This window comes from Phodopus roborovskii, unplaced genomic scaffold (assembly GCF_943737965.1).
Source record: "Phodopus roborovskii unplaced genomic scaffold, PHOROB, whole genome shotgun sequence".
Classification (NCBI taxonomy): domain Eukaryota; kingdom Metazoa; phylum Chordata; class Mammalia; order Rodentia; family Cricetidae; genus Phodopus; species Phodopus roborovskii.
In genome coordinates this window covers 19,500,224-19,522,922 of record NW_026125059.1, presented here as the reverse complement: position 1 = coordinate 19,522,922, position 22,699 = coordinate 19,500,224, and the positions used below count along the sequence as shown (strand labels likewise).

General features: G+C 46.0%; 1 protein-coding gene across 1 annotated transcript; it reads left to right on the top strand.

Annotated features, from left to right (window-relative positions):
• The first annotated feature begins 879 nt into the window (after nucleotides 1-879).
• Fam83d (family with sequence similarity 83 member D) lies at nucleotides 880-21,840 on the top strand. The gene is made up of 4 exons (XM_051187397.1): nucleotides 880-1,376; nucleotides 13,756-13,923; nucleotides 18,432-18,556; nucleotides 20,456-21,840. The coding sequence occupies exons 1-4, from the start codon at nucleotides 903-905 to the stop codon at nucleotides 21,441-21,443; spliced, it is 1,755 nt and encodes a 584-aa protein (XP_051043354.1). The 5' UTR covers nucleotides 880-902; the 3' UTR covers nucleotides 21,444-21,840.
• The last annotated feature ends 859 nt before the right edge of the window (nucleotides 21,841-22,699 follow it).

The following is a 22,699-nucleotide window of genomic DNA, read 5'->3' as shown; positions in this document are numbered from 1 at the left end:
GGTGTTGCTGGGCAAAAAACTATGAAAAAAGGAAGTCCATCAATGAAAGAGTGGCTTCCACAGTGGATAAGTATATAGATGTGTATGTGTGTACATATATGTATGCACATATGTATATATCTGTGTGTGTGTTTGTGTGTGTTCACAAGGTCTTATTTGCTTAGGATGAGCTTCAATTTGGCATCAGCACACAATGGCTTTGAACTCCAGGTCCTCTTGCCCCGATCTTCCATGTGCTAGGAGTGTGCCACCAACCCTGGCTTTGCACCACTGGGGAAAAAATTACTTATTTTTATTTATTTAGTGAGTATGTTTGTGCACCACTTGCGCATACAGTATCTGTGGATGACAAAAAAGGGCATGGGATTCGCTGGAACCATTAAAAGCAGTTATGAGCCACCAAGAAAGAAGAGAGCCAAACCCAGATCCTCTGGAAATGCTTTTAGCTGCTGAATCATCTCTCCAGTCTCCTTTTTTTTTTTTTTTTTTTTTTTTTTTTAATGAATAAATGAATGATTAGATGCAGGGTGGAATGGCTGTCCTGGAGCGAGTCCCAGGTGTCGGAACGCACGTTGTGGGACAGACGGCAGGGGGCGCGCAGGGACAGTGCCGGACTCTGTGTCCTGTTGGAACCCGTTCTAGAGCCGCTAGGGCGGGATAAACTCAGATTTAAATTGCGGTCAGCCATCCAGCAGTGAGAGCAGAGGGTGGGCGGGTCATTTCTTCGGCGAACAACCAATGGCAATTAGGAGGCGGGGACTCTGAGTTGCCTGGGAGGTAAACAGCCAATGGGAGATCGGGGCGGGGCGGCGAGCCAATAGCGCGGGCTGGTTTGATTCAAAGGTGCCTATAAAAATCTCAGGCGACTATCGCTCTTCAGTGGACCCTCTCTGAGCGCCGCCATGGCTGCTCATTGTGAGCTGTTGGACGAGCTTCCCGCGGCCTGCCTGTCGCCGTGCGGACCGCCCAACCCGGCGGAGCTGTTTAGCGAGGCGCGGCGCCTGGCCCTCGAGCAGCTGCTGGCCGGCGGCCCCGACGCCTGGGCCTCCTTCCTACGGCGCGAGCGACTGGGCCGCTTCCTCAACGCCGATGAGGTGCGCGCGGTTCTGGGCGCCGCCGAGCGGCCGATCGAGGACGGCGCGGCCGTGGCTGAGGACTCGTTCGGCTCCTCTCACGACTGCTCGTCGGGCACCTACTTTCCCGAGCAGTCGGATCTGGAGCCTCCGGCCTTGGAGCTCGGCTGGCCCGCCTTCTACCGGGGCGCTTACCGTGGTGCCACGCGCGTCGAGGCTCATTTCCAGCCCCGCGGCGCTGGCGCGGGCGGCCCCTACGGCTGCAAGGATGCGCTGCGCCAGCAGCTGCGCTCCGCCCGAGAGGTGAGCGCCCCCTCCCCCGGGGTCCCTCACTCGCCTACTTTGCAGCTCCTCGCCGGACCCCCAGCCACCCTTGCGGGGAGTAGGGGAGGCCTTCAGAAGTTGGAGTCAGTCGTGATGTAGTTCTAAGTCTTAATATTCGTACCCCTGGGACAGGGCCCAGTTCCGACTGTTAGTTCAGACCATGAATTCCCAGAACGTTAGCTGACTCTGGATTCCACTTTCAGGAGCTTCTTAAGACGCGCACTACTAAAGAGTCGCTTTACCCAAAAGATCGTACCCAGAAAATATTGGGAATCTGTTACTGCCTCTCACTCCCACGCGTCTTAATGTTGTAAACGGATAAATTCGAGCCCAGGCCGTTGATTCCTTGACCCTTCTGTGAGTGAGTCTGACACGCTGTCCAGGTTGCTTTAACCCAAAATGCAAATACTTCTGCATTAGATAAGCCTCTGTTTACAATGGGTTTTTATCTTAGCTGCCTGAGTGGCCTGGTGTGATAAGAGGTGGGGGGTAAAAAGTCTGGCCTGCCATACTGAAACCACAGCAGTGGGATCAGGGAGGAAGAAGGCTGCACTTGGGAGGGTGCGGCTGCAAGTTTGCATGCTGGTGAACTCTGCTCAATTCACAGCCTTTATGGCTGTGCCAGGAACATGGCAGGCAAAGCCCCGGACCATGTCAAGACTTGGTAGGCCTGGTACCGCTATCTGTCAGGGTGGAGATCAGGTTGGAATTGCCAAGTCTAGGAGCAAGCCTGTGTTCTGTTGTTGTTTTCCTCTTTTCAAGACAAGGTCTCTTGCCTAGGCTTACCTGGCCTCAATTCCTAGCGCTGAAGCCAATGTTCTGATCCTGTGGGGTTTTTTTGTTTGTTTTGTTTTGTTTTCCAGACTGGTAGGGATGCCGTGTGATGGAGGTAGGTGACCTAGTGTTTGTTGTATGGCTGTGGCTAGATTAGTGTTAGGCTTGTGGAGTTTTTTAGGGGAGGGGGCAAGAATAAGTTTGAGGCTGAAAACTGTTTTACTTGTGGATTCAGTACAAAGCTTATAAAGCTTTTGGAAGAGGCATATTTGTGGACTACATGTGCATGCCCAAAGTGCTCCTCCAGGAGGAGAACTCGAGCACTTGGGGCACCTGGGAAACAACAGAACTGGTCTCCAGGAAGGGCAGAGATGCGGGTTGCTCTAACCTTTTGCTCAGCTTGGGTGAAGGGGCATTGGAGTTAGAGGTCAGAAGAGAAACTTGCCTTAAAAGGGATCTGGTTGCCTCTGAGACATCCCTATCTTTCGGGCAATCTGGAAAACGTGCCTGGGTAGGGCCTTCTGCTTTCCTCATTACCTGGTTCCTCTCCACCCTCGCCTAAATTCTGTATTTGGAAGCTGGGAGGGGCTACTGAGAAAGATGGTATGTTACTTTAAATCCAATGAGCATTTTTAGTATAGCTGCCAAATTGCATGCTTACATAGAACCTCTGGATTGTCACACTGCCAGGGTTGAGGCCAGGGGAAGAGGTGTGATCCCTAACTTGTTCTTAGTTTATGGGGGCTGGGGAGATTGCTACAGGTAATGAGTAAGGGGCTAGAAGAAAGTCTGGAATGGCAGTGACTTAGTTGGAAGGGTGTAACAGTAACAAGTAACAAGCCAATGGAGAGAGAGGATAGGGACTAGACCAAAAGTGGAAAATGGTGATCAGATTGGTGTCCCTAGCAGTAAATCTGACATGGATGTAGGTTTAAGAGGGTGGAGGTTGCAAGGAGGCTAAAGATGTCTTTGTAAGAGAAGAATCTGCATTAAGGCTGGGTGGGATGTTTGAGATAGGATGAACTGGAATAGAAAGGCAAGAGGGAGGTTTATGAACAGTGAGGAAGACTGGAGGCTGAAGGTGTAGCCCAGCAATAGAGTGCTTGCCTTAGCATGCTTGAGGTCCTGGGTTCAAGCACACACAGAGGCACCAAGGGGAAAAAACACACGTGAAGGAGGCTGATGCCTCTGCCTTTGAGTGCTGGGATTGAAGGCTGTGCCACCAAGCTCACTGGGGCTGAGACCTATTAGTTTGGGCAGGCATTGATGCTACTGCACTGGAATACAGGAAAGAAATTGGGGTGGAGACCAAGCGTTGTGGGTATGAATTAGATTTTAATTTGAGACATGATGAATTTAAGTTTGGAGACCGTCTCTTAAAACAAAAACAGTTGGCCCGGCAATGGCAGATGCAGGTGGGTCTCTTGTAAGTTTGAGGCCAGCCTGATCTACAAAGGGAGTTCCAGGACAGCCAGGGCTATTACACAGAGAAACACCATCTCAAAAAAAGACAAAACAAAAAATTAATCAGTAAAAATTGTTTTCTCAGCTGTCCATGGTGGCAGACCTCTTTAATCTCAGCAGTTTGGGGCAGCTTGGTTCTACATTTCAAATCCCAGGCCAACCGAAGCTACATATTGAGGCTTTGTCTCAAAACAAACAAACAAACAAAATGCTTCCTCTTTGTCAGACAGTATTTCTGGCAATCTTGAAATAGTTGTGATTATTCTGTCCACTTTATAGAAGATGGAGAGGCTAGGTCACCTTGAGGGAGTGATGGAGCAAAGCAAGGCAAACTCTAACCCATACTAACTACTGTCCCCAGGTGAAGAAGACTGTGGGTACTGAGAGGGATTAGAGGGCTAATTTTCTGGCTGTCCAATAAATACTGCCATCTGCAAAGACCTGCATGGGTACCGGGGAGTGGTTGGGTCACTTTGGCCATGTCCTTTGAAGTGCATACCCATGACAGGGAGGACTGTGATGGGTGTCTGATCTGTATGCCATGTGATGATGGCAACATCTGAGGCTCTAATTGAGCCCTTTACCAGATCGCCTCGAAGTCCTAGTCCTCCCAGTAGCAAGAGGAGGTTACATTTAAGGACAGAGCAGGTTCATCTAGGTCAGGTAGCTTGTTGGCGACCATTGTGAGTTAAAACTGGGTTCAGTGCCAAGTCTGCCTGGCTCCAGGGCCCACACTGTGCTCCTTTGGTTGGTTTGTCTGTTTTGAGACAGGGTCTGTGTAAGATGAGGCTAGCATTGAACTCACCATCCTCCTCCCTTGAGGGCTGGGATGTGCCTCCATGCCACATACAGGACCCACATTTAATCTCACTCTCTACTGCCTGCTTCTCAGCAGGCTGAAGGTTTTAAAGAGTTTTCTGAAGTTTTTACTTTGAGTTCCCATGCGGCATATCTTACAAACAGGAACATAATGACATTAGCAAGAGCTACCTGTTTTAGAAGATGTGTGGTTTAGTAGATGGCAGAGACACTTCAGCAGGTATAGGTGCTTATCTCCAGGCCAGACAGCCTGACCTCCACTTCTGAGCAGTGGAGCTGTGAACAGAGACATAAATAAACAAACAAACAAACAAATAAATGTTTTGATTGTAAAAAGACTAGGGTGGCCTCTTTTAAGGGGTGGAAGAATTAAAGTAGCAGAGATAGGGTGGGGAAGGTAGTTCATGATGACCTCAAGACCATGTAGGTCCCTGGTGTTTAGGTCTTATAAATTATTATGCATTTTGCCTGTCTTGGGCAGGATAGAACCCTCCACCCCAGCAAGTATTTCTAGTATCTAAAATATGGAAATCTGGTGGGTGAATGAAGGGAGGAGTTTGAATTCCACATGGAGGGTCCCATGTAAGTGAGCTGAGAGGTGAGGACCAGGCTCTACTTAACTGGGGTCAAGTCACTTATAGTGATATATTATTTATGATTTATTAAAGTTTGCCTGAGGATTCAGAAAGCAAAGTCACCATAAGCCATAGAAGCCAGACACACATCTGTAATCCCTGCAGCCAGAAGCTAGGAGGTCGTGGTACAGGACTCAGGATTAAGAGATAGATGGAGCTCTGTGAGTCTAAGGCCACCCAGATCTACACAAGCTTGAATCAGTCTAAAAGAGAATTATAGCTCACACCTTTAATCCCAGGGCTAGAGGGGTATAAAAGACAGGAGCAAGGATTCAGTAAGAGGCTTTAATTCTCCAGCCACGATGAGGAGAGGTTACAGTCTGGGGCTTGGTGAGAGTTCATGGAGACAGGACCAGCCCATTCAACCTGAGGTAGAGATGAGAGCTAGTGGCCGGCTGCTTTGCTTTTCTGATATTCAGCTTGAATATCAGACCCAACATCAGTCACTGGGTCTTTTATTATTCATGTTGCAGTCTCTTTGCTTGCTCTCTGCAGCATTATTTGCCTTCAGTGAGGAGATCTGAACTCCAGCCTATATACTCTATGGTGGGTCTAGAAGAAGACTAGATACTGGGTTCTATAATCGGCCTCTGGGATAGGTTTTCCCAGAAGCTCTCTGACCACATAGAATCACCCTGGGTATCTAACACATAGTAGGTGCTCAGTAAGTTTTATCTTTTGTTCATTTAGCCTCATGCATTTTAGGGGAGGGGGGGAATGAAGAGGTAGGAAGGTAAACTAAATGGTAGGTAATTCTTTCTGCCATCTAGTGCTTGACACCCAGTCGGGTGTTCTGATATGCTTGTCCAGCTTTCCCAGAGTGCTTCTTGTTCTTCTTCCCACCTTATCTCCTCCCAGTCCCTCCTTTTGAGATGGTTTGATGGGCAGCCAAATCTTGCCTTGAAGTCAAGATCCTCCTGCCTCAGCTTCCCATGCAGTAATACTCTAGTGCCCAGATAGTCCTGACTTCTGGATGGGAGTTCATAGGCCAAGCTCATCCTTCCAGATTTCACACTCATACTTGTCGTTCTTGCCAGCTGCCATTCCTTATATGCTTTTGTTCCAAAGAGGCCACTTTTGGTGACCACACCTTTGGGCATCCTTTTGATGACCAGAATGTTAGTGGTGGCACTCTTTGCATCATGGAAGAGTCCAGCCAGGAAGAATAGTAGCTGAGGAATCTGCTGGAGGCCCCCGGCACGTATGAGGATGTCCTGAAGGACTGAACTCTCCTGAGCTTACTCAACCTTCTGTGTTACGATAGAACCTGTGCTGTGGGATTAGTTCCTGTTCCAGATGCCCAGATCAACCTGACAGGCTTTCTCAACCTTGCCACTGTTGGCATTTGGAGTAGATGGTTCTTTATCTCAGGGGCACTGTTCTGTTCACTGTAAGACACTGAGCATATCTGTCCCCACTCATTGGACACTAGTAGCATCTCCCTCTTACAAGTAGTCATGACTTTCAAAATTTGTCTGTGGAAGGGACAGCAGGAAGTTACTGCTTAATAGTCTTCTACCCTACTGGCAAAAAAAAAAAAAAAAAAAAAAAGGAAACAGTAGCAATGGTATTACACCATTAAATAGAAATCCCCATAACCCCCACCCACCCACTATTCTTTCTGTCTGCCTTTCATTTGTTTATTCTTACTAATTTGGGGAGGGGAAGGGTATTGGAGACAGGGTCTCACTATGTAGCCATGACTGGCCTAGATATCATGGAGACCAGGATGGTCTTGAATTCACAGAAATCCACTTGCCTCTCTACCTCCTGAGTGCCACCATGCCTGGCTCCCTCCCTCCCTCCTTCCCTGCCTGCTTCTTTCTTCCTTCCTCCCTCCCTCCCTCCCTCCCTCCCTCCCTCCCTCCCTCCCTCCCTCTCTCTCTCTCTTTCTTTCTTTCTTTCTTTTACAAGCATCCATCAGTCAGTAAGGAAGCTGCAGGGTTATCCTATCAGTCGTGTGTGTGTGTGTGTGTGTGTGTGTGTGTGTGTGTTCATTTAAAAAAACAAAGATCATATAAATAGAATATAGTAGGTATGCTAGCTTTAAACAACTTTATGTGCTGGGGTATAGTTGTACATACCTGTTTTCCTAGCTTTTGAGGGCTGAGACAGGAGGATCCAGAATTGAAGGTGAGCCTGAGTATACGGTAAGACCTTGCCTTAAAAAAACAAGCGAAAGAGGTCCTGATGTAAATTTTATCAGCCTCCAGAGGGACAGTTTCTATTGTAATCTTCATTGACCTAATTGTTCCACAGAAACGTTGGCTAAAACAGCAGTACAGGTGTACTGATTGTTGTAGCTCTGATCATAGCAAAGGCCATCATAGCACAGTAGAGAGAGAGAGAGAGAGAGAGCACTGGCAAAGAGATTAGTGTGTGTGCACCATAGAGGACCCTGTGGCTCTCAAGACAAATGAGGCAAACTATTCTCTGATTTAAAGTGCTGAGAGCTGCATGGACCAAATTAGTGCCATTAACTGCACATGGTCATTTAAGTCTGTATACACTGAAGCTAAATTAACAACTTAGTTCCTTTGTCACCTCAGGTTCTCATGAACAATACTGTCCAGAACAGCTTGTGTCACTCACTGTACAACCTTTTTATCTATGGATGGATGTGAACACACAATGCTATATATTCCTACATATACTTGTTTATATGAAAAATGGAAGAATAACCCAAAATCATTGGAGTTGTTACCTTAATGGAGAGGAAGGAAAGGAAAAATAGGATGGGGCATACCTTGTGTTTTAGATTTCATTTTGAAACAGAAAAATGCTTTACATGGTTAAAAACTTAAAACTCAGAAACAGCTCTACCCCACCCCTTCATTCCACTCCTCAAAAAAAAAAAAAAAAAAAAAAAAAAAAAGAAAAGAAAGAAAGAAAGAAAAAGAGGGATGCATAATTTCCCCACTGTTTCTCATGCTGGAACAATAGTGAGGAAGTACAGCCAAGGGGAGTTGAGTGAAAAATGGGTTCATGCCCCACTGACTACCAAGATAGGAGCTGTGTCCCGACTACCATTCTCTGCAGACTTGAACCCACCACATGGCGATCTGACACCAGCCTGTAAATCCTAGGGAAGCAGTACATACTAGTCAGTTTAACTTTTGCTATGGAAATTGCATTCTCTTGTTTTATATCAAAGCAGTTGTTTCAAAGAATGAATATATATATGTGTGTGTGTGTGTGTGTGTGTGTATCCCTTTTTTTGAGGTTTCTCCATGTAGCCTGACTGTCCTGGAGCACCTGTAGTGATCATCAGGCTGGTCTTTAATGCACAGTGATCTGCCTGCCTCTGCCTCCCAAGTGCTGGGATTAAAGGAGTGCTTCACCACTGCTATACTTCAAAAGAATTTTTTTAAATCTCAATGAGCAGTTTCAGTCCTATTAAAACATGTAACAAGTGGCAGCTCCTGCCTGTAATTAGCTGAAGCAGAAGTAAATTCAGTTTGTGAGTAGCCTGCACTAATACCAAGACTTATCTCAAAACAAAGCATGAAACACTTTGGGATAAACAGTATGCTTGCTGTTTTTAGCAAGAACGTCTGTAGGTGATTATTGGTGTCGTGCTCAGCATAAGGATTCAGTGGCCAGGCTTCCAGGCTGACACATTGCTGAATGTATACAAGGCTTTGGCTGAATTCCAAGCATTCTGTACACCTGATCTGCCTTCATTGACTCTGGATGGGAAGGGAGGGAAATTGAGGCACACAGGAAGGGGGTGATTGACATGTGCTTCCTGCTAGAATGAGAACAGGAATGACTGGCCATGTGTGGTCCCTTCAGGCTGTGCATGTACCTGGTCAGAACCCTGAGTAGCCTATATCAAGGGTGTGTGACAGTAGAGCAGGCCTTGTTCCAAGGACCCTGAAACTCATGTAAAATGTCTTGTCCAGGCACAGTGGCAGAATTAGGACTAAGATTATGAGTAGCTGCCTCTGAGGTTTGCTGTGTGCCAGGAACTGTAGTGGGTTCTCTCATTGGCTGACTCTCCAAAAGGTATGAGATTTTATGCAAAGGTATTCACAATTCTAGTAGCCAGTACAACCTAATATGTGTAAGATGCCTGGTTTACAACCTAACATGTATGACGTGCCTAGCTTTGCAGAGTGGAGGGGCTTGGACCCAAGCTCTGCAGCACATGTACACGATAGCTGCGCTTCACATGGTCCCCAGTCAGTCTAGCTCTGACTTGTCTGTCAGCAGAGCTGCAGAAGAGAGGGTGCTCAGCATGCTGGGGAGCTGTGAACTTCCTTGACAGTCATCATGTTGTTGTAAGTTGTCTTTCGTGGGGGACTTATGCCCATGTGCTTTGTGGAATACTCTACTGATCCCCTCAGGATTACTACAAGTTCTTAGTAATTGTGAGACCCCCCCCCCACACACACACACATTAGACTTGTCTGGAACAATAATGGTTTCTCATGGTGGGGCTTTGAAGGCACACAAACCCTGCTGACATTTCAGCCCTTGCACTGAATCCATTGTCCCTCGAACCTGTTATCAAGCCTTTCCAAGTTTGTAAGCTGGGGATGATGGTTCATAGGGCTTTGAAGTCTCTAGAGATCTTCTTGAGGTTTTGGGCTAAGTGGCAGAGGCAGAGATTCCAGTTCTGCCTAATGAGTAGTGTTAGTGGGTGCTATGCTTTTTCTGAAGACAGAAACCTGTGATCTCTGTTCTTCTGACATGTGGGTGTTGGTCTGTTGGTGAAAAATCAGCTATTCTTCTAAGGAACTGATAGATAGGCTTGTGGAATTTTTTCACTCAAGCTGAAGAAGAGGGACTGGACACATGGGTGAGCCCTCCAGATACAGGTAGTGTGGTAGCAACACCCCTCTTCCCCAGCTTCTGGCCAGCTGGGTGCTTCTTTCAAGGGTATTGGGCAGATCGTGACCCTGTAATAGACTCTTGGAAATCACCATCCTTCTAACACTGAGAGAAGAGCTGTCCATGCAGCTCATGCTTACAGAAGATGGTGCCTAAGCTGGCTGTGGGCTCTTTGTAGGGGTGGGCTACATCGCCCTAAAGGGAGAGTGGGTTCAGTGGCAGGTGTCTATGGAAGTGTCCATCTGGAAAACAGGACTGGACTGGTGAAACAGAAGTTAGGTCAACCAGGTCTGTAAAGGACTGTCTCTTGTGAGAGATGCAAAGCTGCAGGCCTGCTCCAGCTGGGTAGGACTTGGGTGTCTGAAGGCAGGGCTGGAGTGGGTAAACATAAGGGTCTGGGGAGGGCAGGCTTTGCAGAAGGGAGAGCTTTCCTGCCGAAGATTGCCACAGGAGTACCTGTTTCCTGATAAGGCAAGTCTTCGGAGGGTGCTACTTTAGTAAGAAAGGAGGATGTACTGGATGCTAGAGTCAGGAAAAGAAAACATCCCTTTGCCCGCAGATACCCTGAATGAAGCAGGCCTTCATATTTAGCCTGTGGGAAAGATTAAGGCTTTAAAACCAAAGATGAACCAAACTGCAAATTACCAGTCATCAGCTAACAAAAGTGTTGCTTGTACACCTTGTTTTATTAATTGGGCAATCAGAACTGTTTGGCAGGCCTTTGTGCTCTGGGCCCTGTTCCCATTCTGCCTCTGGTGGCCCTCTCCAACCTTGCCAACTGGGCTGGGTTCCTAGTCCCTGTTTCAGTAGCCTCTAGGGTGTGTTCATGGCCACCACTCTGCATCATCTGGGTTCTCTTTTCCCATTTGACTTGTTTCTCACTATGGGGGCCAGCCCATCACCTCGCTGTATATAGCTCACAGGGCTCACTGACTATCTGAGAGGCCAGCAAGTCTTCATAGTTTTCTCTTGCTTTTCTCCAGCAGCTCTATTCCAGTTCTTGCACCTTGGATTCTTGTACCTTGGATTCAAGCATACTCTGAAAGTTTTGCTGTTACCTCTGAGTCAGGCTCAAAGTTCTCCCAGCTTGTGTGTATTTCTGTGGCCCTGTGCCCATTGCCAGGCTCTCCCATGCTTCCTTTCTCTCCCCTGTAGCCTTATAGCTTCTGGCTGGGACTTTTCGTCTTTCAGGTCCTAGTCCTCCAAATGGCTACAGAAATTTGTTAGCCCCAAAGATCCCCATCCCTGACTGGATTGCAGACACAGAGGTTCCTGGTCCTAAGTTGGAGGACATAGGTTCAGGTCTCTCCTCTGCAGCAGCATCTCTCCCAGCACCTGGATTCATCTCTCTCTATACTCTTCCTATGTAGGCAATGTGGGGTAAGAAGGACTGACACCGATTCCATAGCCTTCCACCGCCTTATACATCCATCTTTGCTAGTCACATCCCGTGGCTCCCCTTCCTGCATATGGTACATTCCAGCCACACTGGTATGCACCCCATCCTTCCTAGCCCCTTCTGTCATCACATGGTTTCCTATCAGAGGGCCCTTCACTTCTCCAATGGCCTCTTGTCCCAGGTGGGCCTTGAATTCGGTATGTAATCCAAGTGAGCCTTAAACTTGGGATCTTCCTGCCTCAAATCCCCAAGGAGCTGAGATTATGGATGTGTGCAGCCAGGCCACCCTCCTGTCTGTGTGTGTATAGGTGCCTGCCCTCACAAGGGAGCTGACATGCTGCTCCCTATAGAATGTGTATCCATCATTTTGCTTTCCTCACCTCATGTTCTGTCAGCCTTTGTAGCCATCTCTGTACCCAGGAAGACTCTGAACAGAGCCAAGCCCACTCTTCCACCCATTTAACCATCACAGCATCCCTGCCACTCTGTGCTGGGAAGGAAACTAAGGCTGAGAGAGTGGCCCTGCTGAGCTCCGTGTCCTGGCTTTTGCCTTAAACCCTGTTACACGTCCTGAGTGGATGGCGTGGACACACTCTAAAACAACACGTGAAAGCTGTCAGAGCCAATAAGCTTCTGAAGATGCCACCATTCTATGCGTCATGTTTTGTTTCCCTCACTGTTCAGGAGGTTTTATGAAGGTCAGGCAGGCAGGGGATGGGGCAGCCAGAGAGACACCAGATCATTCCAGGTGGCCCTTGCTTCTGGGAGCTGGCCTTTCAAGGCCTCTCATCTGAGCAGATGGAACCCTGGAGTTAGAAAGGTGGCAACATTGACCCTTTGTCTCTTCATTTATTTTTCTTAGTTTTTTTCTTAAGATAGATTTTCACTCTATTCAGGCTTACCTCAACCTCCTGACTGCTGGGTTTATATGCTTGCACCCCCATTCATGGCTTTTGTGGTTCTTTTTGACCCTACAAATGCTTAAGGAGTAAAGCCTGCCAGTTACTTACTGTCTTGCTATTTCCACCATGAAGATGAATGCATCCCATTTGAGGCCTTTGCTGCAGTACAGGGAAGGGTAGTGAGACTGGAAAAGTAATCCCAATGCTCAGCCAAAGAGTTAATGTGATTCAGAGAAGGGAGCGATTTTTCCTGTTGAAGCTGGGAGATGGAGAAGCCCTGACCACTCCCAATTGCAAAACAGCTCCCAAATACTGGCTTCCTAACTCGTGTTGTAGGGACTTGTTTAAGCCTGGGTGTTTTTACAGCCCTGCCTCTCTGCCAGGAGTTTCTGCAGGCCCTTTAAGTAGGTGATGTGAGGCTCTGTATCCAGCTGTAGCAGCCTCTGTAAATAAGGAAGAGAGGCTAGGGGCCACCAGTATCTCCCTTGTGAAGGGCTGTCCAGGTAGCTGTAGCCCACACTGGTAACGTGGGTGGTTGAACAGACACCAAGGGTCTCTTGGACCCTGCACTTGTGCAGTTGTTTAGGTTTTACATCAGGCCTGTTTTGTAGCCTAGGAAGCAGACATTCTAAACAGTGATACTCTGCCCATGGACACATGGGTAAGCATTGGCTGGGTGTGGAAAATCAGTTCTTATCAAATGGCACACATGGCTAGGGAGAAGAAAGAATAGAGCTGAACCGAAGGTCAGAGTCTTCAGGAAAGATTTCCGTTCTTGTCCTGACTGATGGAGGTGTGTGGTATTGGGAACAGAAGATGGGGATGGGGGCTCTGATCATTTCAAGCAGTGAATTGGTAATGGATAGCATCTTTCTATAGAACAAGGTAAAAAATACTGTGAGACCATGATCCAAAATCAGACAATAGTCAAAAAACTGTTGATTTGAATATTAATAGCAAAAAAGGGCTTCATAGAGAATCTGAGGTGGCTTTTTTTTTTCTTCACATTTATTTATTCGTGTGTGGGTGCATATGTGGTATGGCGTACATGTGGAGATCAGAGGACAGCTTGCAGGGGTTGGTGTTCTCTTCCCACCAAGTAAGTTTTGGGAATTGACTACAAGTCATTTGGCTTGGTAGCAATACTTTTCTAGCTGAATCATCTTTCCAGCCACAAGATTTTTTTTTTTTTTTTTTTTTTTTTATCAGCCATACAGACATAGAAAACTGAAGTGATTTAGATTCCAGTGTGTTGGTCCAAGAACCTAGGCAGCTTGCTAGTTCAAAGTGAATCTGGAAGGTGGGATTTAGTGATGGTTCAGAAGCTAAATGAGAAGTTTGCCAGTGTGGAATAGGTTGGCTGAGGGATATTATGGAGCATTAGTTAGCTGAGCCAAGCTAAGATGTGTAAAATGTGGGTGCCTGGATGTCTTTGGGGTGGAAAAGAGCCAATAGTGAGGGGGAGATCCATGGTGTTGAAGAAGGGAGTATTTAGAGATCCTTACTTTTCCTTCTGCCTCATCCCATAGGTGATTGCTGTGGTAATGGACGTTTTCTCAGACATTGACATCTTCCGAGACCTACAGGAGATCTGTAGGAAACGAGGGGTGGCTGTGTACATCCTTCTGGACCAGGCTTTGCTTTCCCACTTTTTGGACATGTGCATGGATCTGAAAGTTCATCCTGAGCAGGAAAAGGTTTGTGGGACTCCATTTTTAGTTTCCCCTCTGTCAGCAATGTGGCAGAGTACCCATCATGTACAGTATGGTGGTGGTGGTGGTGGGCTCCCCTCTGACAAGTGAGGAAGCTGAAATCTCATAGAAAATGAACACAACCCGTGACCTTGCAGTTCCATTCCTAAGGAACTACCCAAGAGGAATGAAAGACGTGTCCATACAACGATGTGTCTCTTTATAGATGCTGGACGTTTTATCAGCTAATAAGTGGATAAACAATACACTGCCTCTTCAGAACAATAGAATATTATTCACCCTTCAAAAGGATTGAAGTACTGACACATGCTACCACATGGGTGAACCTGAAAACATAATAAGTGTAGGAAGCCATACAGTAATGATCATAAGCAATGTGATTTCATATATATGAAAGACCAGAACAGGGTCATCTGTAGAGACAGACTGTATTAGCATTGGATTCAGGGACACGTGATAAAGGAATGGGTAAGTTTGTAGCTAAAGGGGTACAGGCTTTTTTTTTTTTTTTTTTTTTTTTAAAGTAAGAAAGTTCTACAACTGTGGAAATGGTTCTGTATATCCACACTTAGCAGGTGAATTTTGTCGTATATGAATTACATCTCCATTAAGCCAATGAACAGAAAAGACAAAATGACTGTCAGGTTTCCCAGCAGTGACCACAGACCAGCCTGTAGCCAGGCCAGTGCTTGGAGGCTGCTGCCACCATGGCTTCAGGTGGTTCCAGATGGTTCCAGATGGTTCCAGATGGTTCCACTTGTAGCCACAGTGGCCATTTTGGAGCGCTTGCTCTGACAGATGTGACATCGCTGACTCTCATGTCAGGTTAATGGCCCTGATACTTTGGGTCAGGAAGTGTTGAAATCGAAGAGCCCAGGAGTTCACAGTTACAACATGACCCAGGCTTTGCCTCGGTCTCCCTTCCTCTCACCCCAACATGTACAGTTGCTATCACCCACTGCCGCTTACTCTCGTGACAGAACCAGATTTTATGTCCTTTTCTCTGGGCATGAAAATAATTCAGAATCTCAACATAAGAGCACAGCATTGACTTGGTCTCTTTGGGAGTGAGATAAGAGAGACATTTGTTACAGATTTCATGTTTTAAAGAATGGAGTGACTTGTGAAGGTCAGAACCTAATTCATCATCCTGCTGCTGGACACTTTTTGACATGAGGAATGCAGCATTCAGCAGAGAAGTCAGCCTCTGCCCCTCTAGACCTCTGTGAGAGGCCCTGACTTAGTGCCTTGTAAACAGGCAGGTAGATTTAGAAAATTTCACCTCTTTAGTGTTCCTTCAGAGTTCCTGCTGCTGCTTTTCCTAATGAGCTAACCAAGGACTGGGCTGAATAAGGCCACTTCTAGCTTGTCTTTTGTGCCACAAGGCAAATTCATGATAGAGGTGGGATTGGAGCTTTGAGACTGAAATGGGACAGCCATGTGACGTAGCAGTCAACTTGAATATGAGTCCAGGAGGACTCAAGGAAAATGCCAGTTGGGCATGATAAAGAGCACTGCCATCTAGCCAGGTATTTAGGCCACAGCTGCTCTTGTGGAAGTGTGGAAGGGGCCAGGGTATAATTTCAAGGTGCTCTTGGGTAATTAGGCCAAATCTCAGCAGCAGAACAATGACAGAACTGTCCCAGCTGTGACAAAGCCATTCACTGTGCTATAGACAAGGCAGAGACCCAGGAGTAATTGCTGAGTTTGTTGGCGGCTGCCTTCATGGTGGGCCAGAGCCTCTGCAGGAAGTTTAATGACAGTTAGTCTTTAGAGTGGGTTATCTTCTTAGGTAGGCACCAGCTTCCCTCCTAGGCTTGTCTGTGTTGTGGGTCTATGCCCTTCAAAGACACCCCCTGCTCTGGGCTCTGATTGGTTCAGAATTTTGAGTCACCCTGTCTACAAGAATCTGACTGCATATTCAGGTGCAGGTTCCAGAAGTTCTGTGTCCACAATTACCGGCTTTCATGACATTCAGATGTGTTAAAGGGAAGACAGCCATCCCTATCCCTACAGGTAGGCTGTTTTTATGCTCATGGTGTGTTGACTTGTCTGGAAATCATTGCCTGTTCCATCTAGCCACTTTCATGTGCTCATCTGAAATATTTCAGGTTTTTAAAGAAAAAGTTTACTTTGAAATTAAAGTTTATTAAAGTTTATAGAGATGGATACCTGAGTTTGGTTCCCAACATGTGTGTCTCATAAACATGTGTAATTTTAGCTACAGGGAATCTGACACACTCATGTGCACATACCCACACACAGATACTCATTTTTAAAGATTTTAAAATAAGTAGCAGCAGTAATATAATGAGTTCCTGAATTTTCCATGTCCAAATTCTTCAAATGTTAATATCTCATTGTCCTCAGTATACATAACAAAATCGGTTTGGAGCCAGGTGGTGGTGGCAGTGGTGGTGGCGCCCACCTTTAATCCCATCCTTGGGGAGGCAGAGGCAGGTGGGTTTCTTTGAGTTCAAGACCAGCCTGGTCTACAGAGGGAGTACTAGGATGGCCACAGTCAGTTTGGTGTATCTATCACTGTCTTATCTCCACACCTTCTAATCTCAGCTTTGTTGCATAACCGCCCCTTCTCTAGCCCAGGATCCGATCCAGCAGGGCACCTTGCATTCACTAATGAGGTCTCCCTGATTCTTAGCCTCCATCTATGTGATTTGGCATCTGACCGTTTTGGAGAACACTAGCCATTATTCTGTAAACTTGTATTTATCTGATATTCTGTGGCACAGTTCCTGTGCATTTTGATAAGAATACTAAAGATATGACCATATGTCCAGATATTGGGTTTTTTAGTTTTAATGTCTGATCTTGCAATAATGGCAGAATCTCAGAGCTGCAGACAGCATAGGGGAGTTCCACGTGTGTTTCACCTGGCTTCCCAGTAGTTATGTTTGTTGTACTCTATGGTAGTTCAGAGTTGGAGTCTGGAAGTTGCCTATGCACATGAAGATAGAACCTTTGCTCACAGCACTGACAGCACAGCAGGGACAGGTGGACCTGTGAATTTGAGGCCAGCCAGGTCTACAGAGAGACCTCATCTCTGGAAGGAAGGGAGGGAGGGAGGGAGAGGGGAGGGAGGGAGGGAAAGGAAAGAATTTTTCTGTCACCATATACTTGCCCTCACATTTCATCTCATTGGCCACTCCTATCGGCATTGTTCTGTCACATCCTATACAGCATGTGTCCTTTCGAGATTGGCTTTTGTCACCCAACGCTGCTTTTTTAGTTTCATGTAAGTCACATGTTTCAAAAGCTTGTTCCTTTTTAATGTTTTTGTTTTATTGTTGAGTGTCACAGGGTAGTCTAAGGGTAGTCTAAGTAGTTTCTAGGCTCTAACTATTAGGAATAGAGTTGCTGTTCATGCTGAGCCTGGGCAGACATGGGTCTCCCTCTGCTTCATGTGGTGCTTGCTGGATTTCAGTCATCAGTTACTTTTTTCTCTAGTCTTTGAGGGCAAGACCTTGCCCTTCTGCTGTTTAGTGTGGTATGTGGGAGAGGCTCTCTGTTTTTGTAGAATAAGATTCAAGTGATCTTACACATTTACTTAACATATAAAATTTATTATTGTTGTGTGGTGTGTGTGTACATGCACATGAAGTCAGAGGACAACTCTGTGTGTCAGGCCTCCCCTTCTTTCTTTATGTGGGTCCCAGGGATCGAACTTAGCCTGTCAGGGTTACATAGCAAACACTTTGAGACTTACAGTGATATGCAACTTCTATTCTGCTCTAGATTGTCTTTATATTTTACATGCCATTATGTGTGTATTTGTGTGTGTCATCTTTATGGGAGTAATTGTGCACCCGTGTATACACAGTGTGCCTTTTTGGTTACTGTGTACCTGTAGGAGATATGGACTGGCTGATTAATCCACACATGGTATGTTAGAGACGTGCCCTCTGATTACAACTTCAGACCCCTTCCAGTGTGGAAGTAAGTGAAGTAGGCTATTATTCCTTACTGATGCAGAGAAACAAATAGGAGAAGTGCCAGTGTAGTTTCCATCCCTTGCCAAATGTTATTCACTACTAACATGTTTTCTTTGATTGTTTTGTCTCAAAATTATTTCTTGGATTCTATTGGTTTCTTCCAAAAAAGTAAATGTTCCTTATTATACATACACACATGAGTTAAAGGTCTCTAAATATAAGCCAATTGTGTTAGTGCAGGCCTGTAATCCCAGCACTTGGATGGCTGGGGCAAGGTAAATTGCGTGTCCAAGGCCAACCTGGATGATAAAATAAGTAAAACCTCTTCTCTATGTGAACAGATGGACTAGAAGTAATATTACTTGAGCAATGTCTGACTAGTGTATCCTGTGTGCTGTCATTAAATGTGACCCTACACTAAGCCACTGCAAACAGGTGTATTTGGGAATAGTTAAGCTCAGCCCACTGGATAGTGTCACTGAGTTGGTCATTGATTTTTTTTGTTGTTGTTGTTTTGTTTTCCTCCTACTCCCTGCCCTACAGCTGATGACGGTGCGGACTATTACAGGAAATATCTACTATGCAAGGTCCGGAACAAAGGTTGTTGGGAAGGTTCATGAAAAGTTCACACTGATTGATGGCATTCGGGTGGCCACAGGCTCTTACAGGTATGTTTTGAACAGGTGTCTCACCAGTTAGTCCAAGCCCCTCCCCCCCCCCACCATGTGCACACCTGTGTGTGAGAGTTAGTTCATCAAAGCCATCTTGTGTTGGATGTAGATGGGATAAGAGTCACTTTCTTTTCCCTGCAGTCCACAAAACTAAAGTAAAAGTTAAACTAAACTTGAGTCTCTGTAGTTAAAGTCCTGCATTCAAGTCTTAGCCTAGACCTTTGGGGGAAAACTGAAGGCAAATTTACCTCAAATCCTGGCTTCATGGGGACTTGGAGACCCCACTTTCCATTTGCAGATATTATAGACAGACTGAAGCTGCTCACTTATACTTAACTGTTCGGTTGCTATAAGTCTTGTAATGAGTACTTTAGTCTAGAAAGCCCTGGACATTTTCCAGGCCCACCTTGGAAGTCCTACTTTGCCAATAACATCTTTGGGTGGAGAACAGGAAGATGAATGAAGAGTTGCAGTAACAGCTGGTAACACTAATCTCTGGAAATTGTACCATTCTTACTCACAGTGTGTCATGCTGTGTGCTTGGCTATCTCTCTATTACATTGTCCAATGGTACATGCAAGGTATAGAGTTTGGAAAAAGGAAAAAAACCCTCAATTTTGTAGAGTATGCATCCTTTAAGCAATTTTGTGCCAGCCAGCTGTGGTTTTGTGGCAGGCGAGGTAGTGAGATAAGTAGCTCTGGATACCTTCCTTTTCACACAGTAGCCCCATTGTTTAGACTGAGTACAGTGTGCTCTGGAGACTTCCTTCTATGTTTCCCAAGGCAGATTTATTTATACCAATGAATCTTGGTTTTGAATTTTTTTTTTTTTTTTGCTATTTGAAAATCTATAAGTTTAAAAACTACCCTCTACAAATGCACTGTCCTACCACCAATGAGAGTGGTAAGCCTGTGTGTTGGGACACGCAACAGCTCTGGGGTTAGGTAGCTCCTTTTTTTCTGTTACCCCATTGTGTATATTCCAAAGATTCTTGGGCTCTGAAGCAGTTTTCAGGTAACATTAGTGTATTAGTCATGGTTCTTAGTTGCAAGAAATAGTTGAAACTGAGTTTCAGGGCCTCCCATTAATGCTGTTTGCTTCTGGCCCAAAGCTCAGTGTAAGGAGGCTAACTTCAGAGTACAGAGTGAGGTAACAACTCACAGAGAGTGCTAGGGTGAGAAGGTGCAGCTGACTGTAGCTCCCCTGGCCCTTGCGGGGTGTTCATGACAACTCTGGCCCCTGCTTCTTATTCTTAGATAACTTCTTCCTTTGAAGGCAAAGGTCCCTGCTTACTGACCCCCCATCCTCCAGAAGCTGTTTCCCAAAGAGAGAGACTCCTGAAGCAGGGGCACACTTTGGATGAATCCCAGGGACCAGACACTGGCTGTCCTGGACCATATGCCCACCACATTAAGACTAGAGAGAGTGTGTGCATGATAGGTTTTGGGGGTAGAGACAAAAGTATAGCTTCTGTTTCCAGAGGAAGAGGAAGGGATGCTGGATAGGCAAGAACACTGGGCTAATCAGGTGTCTTGGTGGAGTAGCCATCTCCACTTGAGAACCTGGAAGAAGTGCCACTAGCTTCCAACTTTGGCATCTCCAGCCAATTCTCTAACCTTTAAAACAAGGCTGCTGATTTAAATATTGTATACCTTCCTGCTAAGATAAAACAGCCTGGATTGTGTGTGTGTGTGTGTGTGTGTGTGTGTGTGTGTATATATATGTGTGTGTGTGTGTCAGTTTAACCATTAGCCTCCTTTGTTTTTGACACGTGTGTTTGTTATTTCATAGACTGCATGTTAACATGAAAGTTGTCTCTCTAACATGGCAGCTACTGAGAACAGGTAAACTGAGATCCTTTATCTTTACCAGTTTGTGTGTTTTTAATCCTTTAGCTTTACATGGACCGATGGCAAATTAAATAGCAGTAACTTGGTAATTCTGTCTGGCCAAGTGGTTGAACATTTTGATCTGGAGTTCCGAATCCTATATGCCCAGTCAAAGCCCATCAGCTCCAAACTCCTGTCCAACTTCCAGATCAGTGGCAAGTTTGACCATCTGGCTGACCCAAAGCCACAGTCAAAGGAACCCACACTGGGCAATCTGCTGCGTATCCGGCTGGCCAGACTCTCAAGTACTCCCAAAAAGACAAACCTGCGCCCAGAAGTGCTGCCAGAAGACAGAGCCAAAACCAGGCGCCATGACTCTGAGGCTTCTACCATCAGCGATGAAGACTATTTTAATAGCCACAAGGACCAACTAGAGGATAGTAAGGTAGTTGATGCCTCTACCCAAACAGAGCCAGGAGAAGAGATGGCTGCAGTAAGCCTGAATGAGGTGGGGACACAAACCAATTCCAGCGTAGCATGTGTTGGGATCCAGACCACAGTACTTACAAGGGCAGCAAGCTCTCAGGCTACAGTGTGGTCTAAGTCCACTACCACACAGACTGAAGCTGATGAGAATATCCTTCAGGGTGCCGAGTCTAAGGAAGGGTCACCTGTATCCAAGATGTCAGTGTCGAGATCTTCTAGTCTGAGGTCATCCTCTTCTATGTCTTCCCAGGGCTCACTGGCAAGCTCTGTCAGTTCCCATGTTTCCCTGACAGGCCATGACCTCTGCACTCCCGGATACCCCAAGTATCTGGGTCTGGGCACCCCTCGCCTGGATCTGTGCCTAAGGGACTCATTTAGAAATCTGAGTAAAGAGCGGCAAGCCCACTTTACTGGCATCAGGACCCGGCTCAACCAGATGCTGACCGTGCTGTCAAGGAGAACACTCTTCTCAGAACACTACCTCAGCTACAGTCCTGGAAGCTTCACCAGAGCTTCTATGAACCTGGTTTCTGTCAGGGACATAGCACTTTATCCTCCCTATCAGTGACTGCTCCACCAAGTGCCACATGTCCCCAGCTGCCCTCTTACACCTGACACTGAGTCACCTTTGAGTTTGAGTTTTGTCTGATATTTTTATTTTTGTTGTTGGTTTAAACACTATGGGTACTTTTTTCCTTTTGCACTATTTTAGTATTATAGGTTTTTAAAGGTTGATTTGAGAGATAAAATACTGTTGTGTGTGTGTATGTGCTGTCTTTGTGCTTTGAATCAGCACTTTTTAGGATCAGAATCATATTTAAAAGTTAGACAGCATTATTTCTTAACTGACTTTCTCTTGAATATCTGTGTTCTTAGCATTAAATAAGTATACACAACTTCTTGTTTGCCTGGGTTTGGTTTTTCTTTCTGGCAACCTTTTCTTTATCTTTAAGGGTATATTATAAATAAATGTACTATATAGGTATTTGTGCGATTTGTTTTTGTTTTTTAAAGATTTGTTTATTTTTATTTAATTCATTATTTTACACATCGATCCCAGTTCCCCCTCCCTCACTCCCATTTACCTTCTCTCCCTCCCTTTTACCCTCTCTGCCACCTCACATGCACCCTGACCACCCTCCCCTCCCATTCTCCCACCCCAATTCCACATGTAGGACAATGCCATCCAGGTGGGGTCATGTAGATCTGTCAGGTCATTTGAAATAGGGACTAGGACTTCTCTCCTGACTCTAGGTTAAGACAGTATCCCTCCATGGGGGATGTGTTCGCAAGGTCCTTTTGTGCACCAGGGATACATCCTGGTTCCACTGTCTAAGGTCCCTTAGACTGCTCAGTCCTTCTGGCTGAGACCCATATTCAGGGGGGCCTGAGTCAGCCCCATGGTGGATTCCCAGCTATCAGTCTGGGGGCCCGTTAACTCCTCCTTGTTCAGGTCAGCTGTCTCTATGTGTTTCTGCAACCTAGTCTTGTCCTCTCCATCTGCGTCTAGGTTCTTATATACATTGAGGTTTTGCCTGCTTGTGTGTCTGTGTGAAGATGCCAGATTCCCTGGAATTGGAGTTAGAGACAGTTGTGAGCTGCCATGTGGGTGCTGGGAATTAAATTTGGGTCCTTTGGAGGGGCAGTCAGTACTCTTAACCAGTGAGCCATCACTGCAGCCCCTCTTCCTTCCTTCTTTCCTTCCTTCTTTCCTTCCTTCCTTCCTTCCTTCCTTCCTTCCTTCCTTCCTTCCTTTCTTTTATTGAAACAGTCTTGGGTAAAGAAGTAGATATTCAGGTAAGTAAAGGGGGCAATAGACTCACT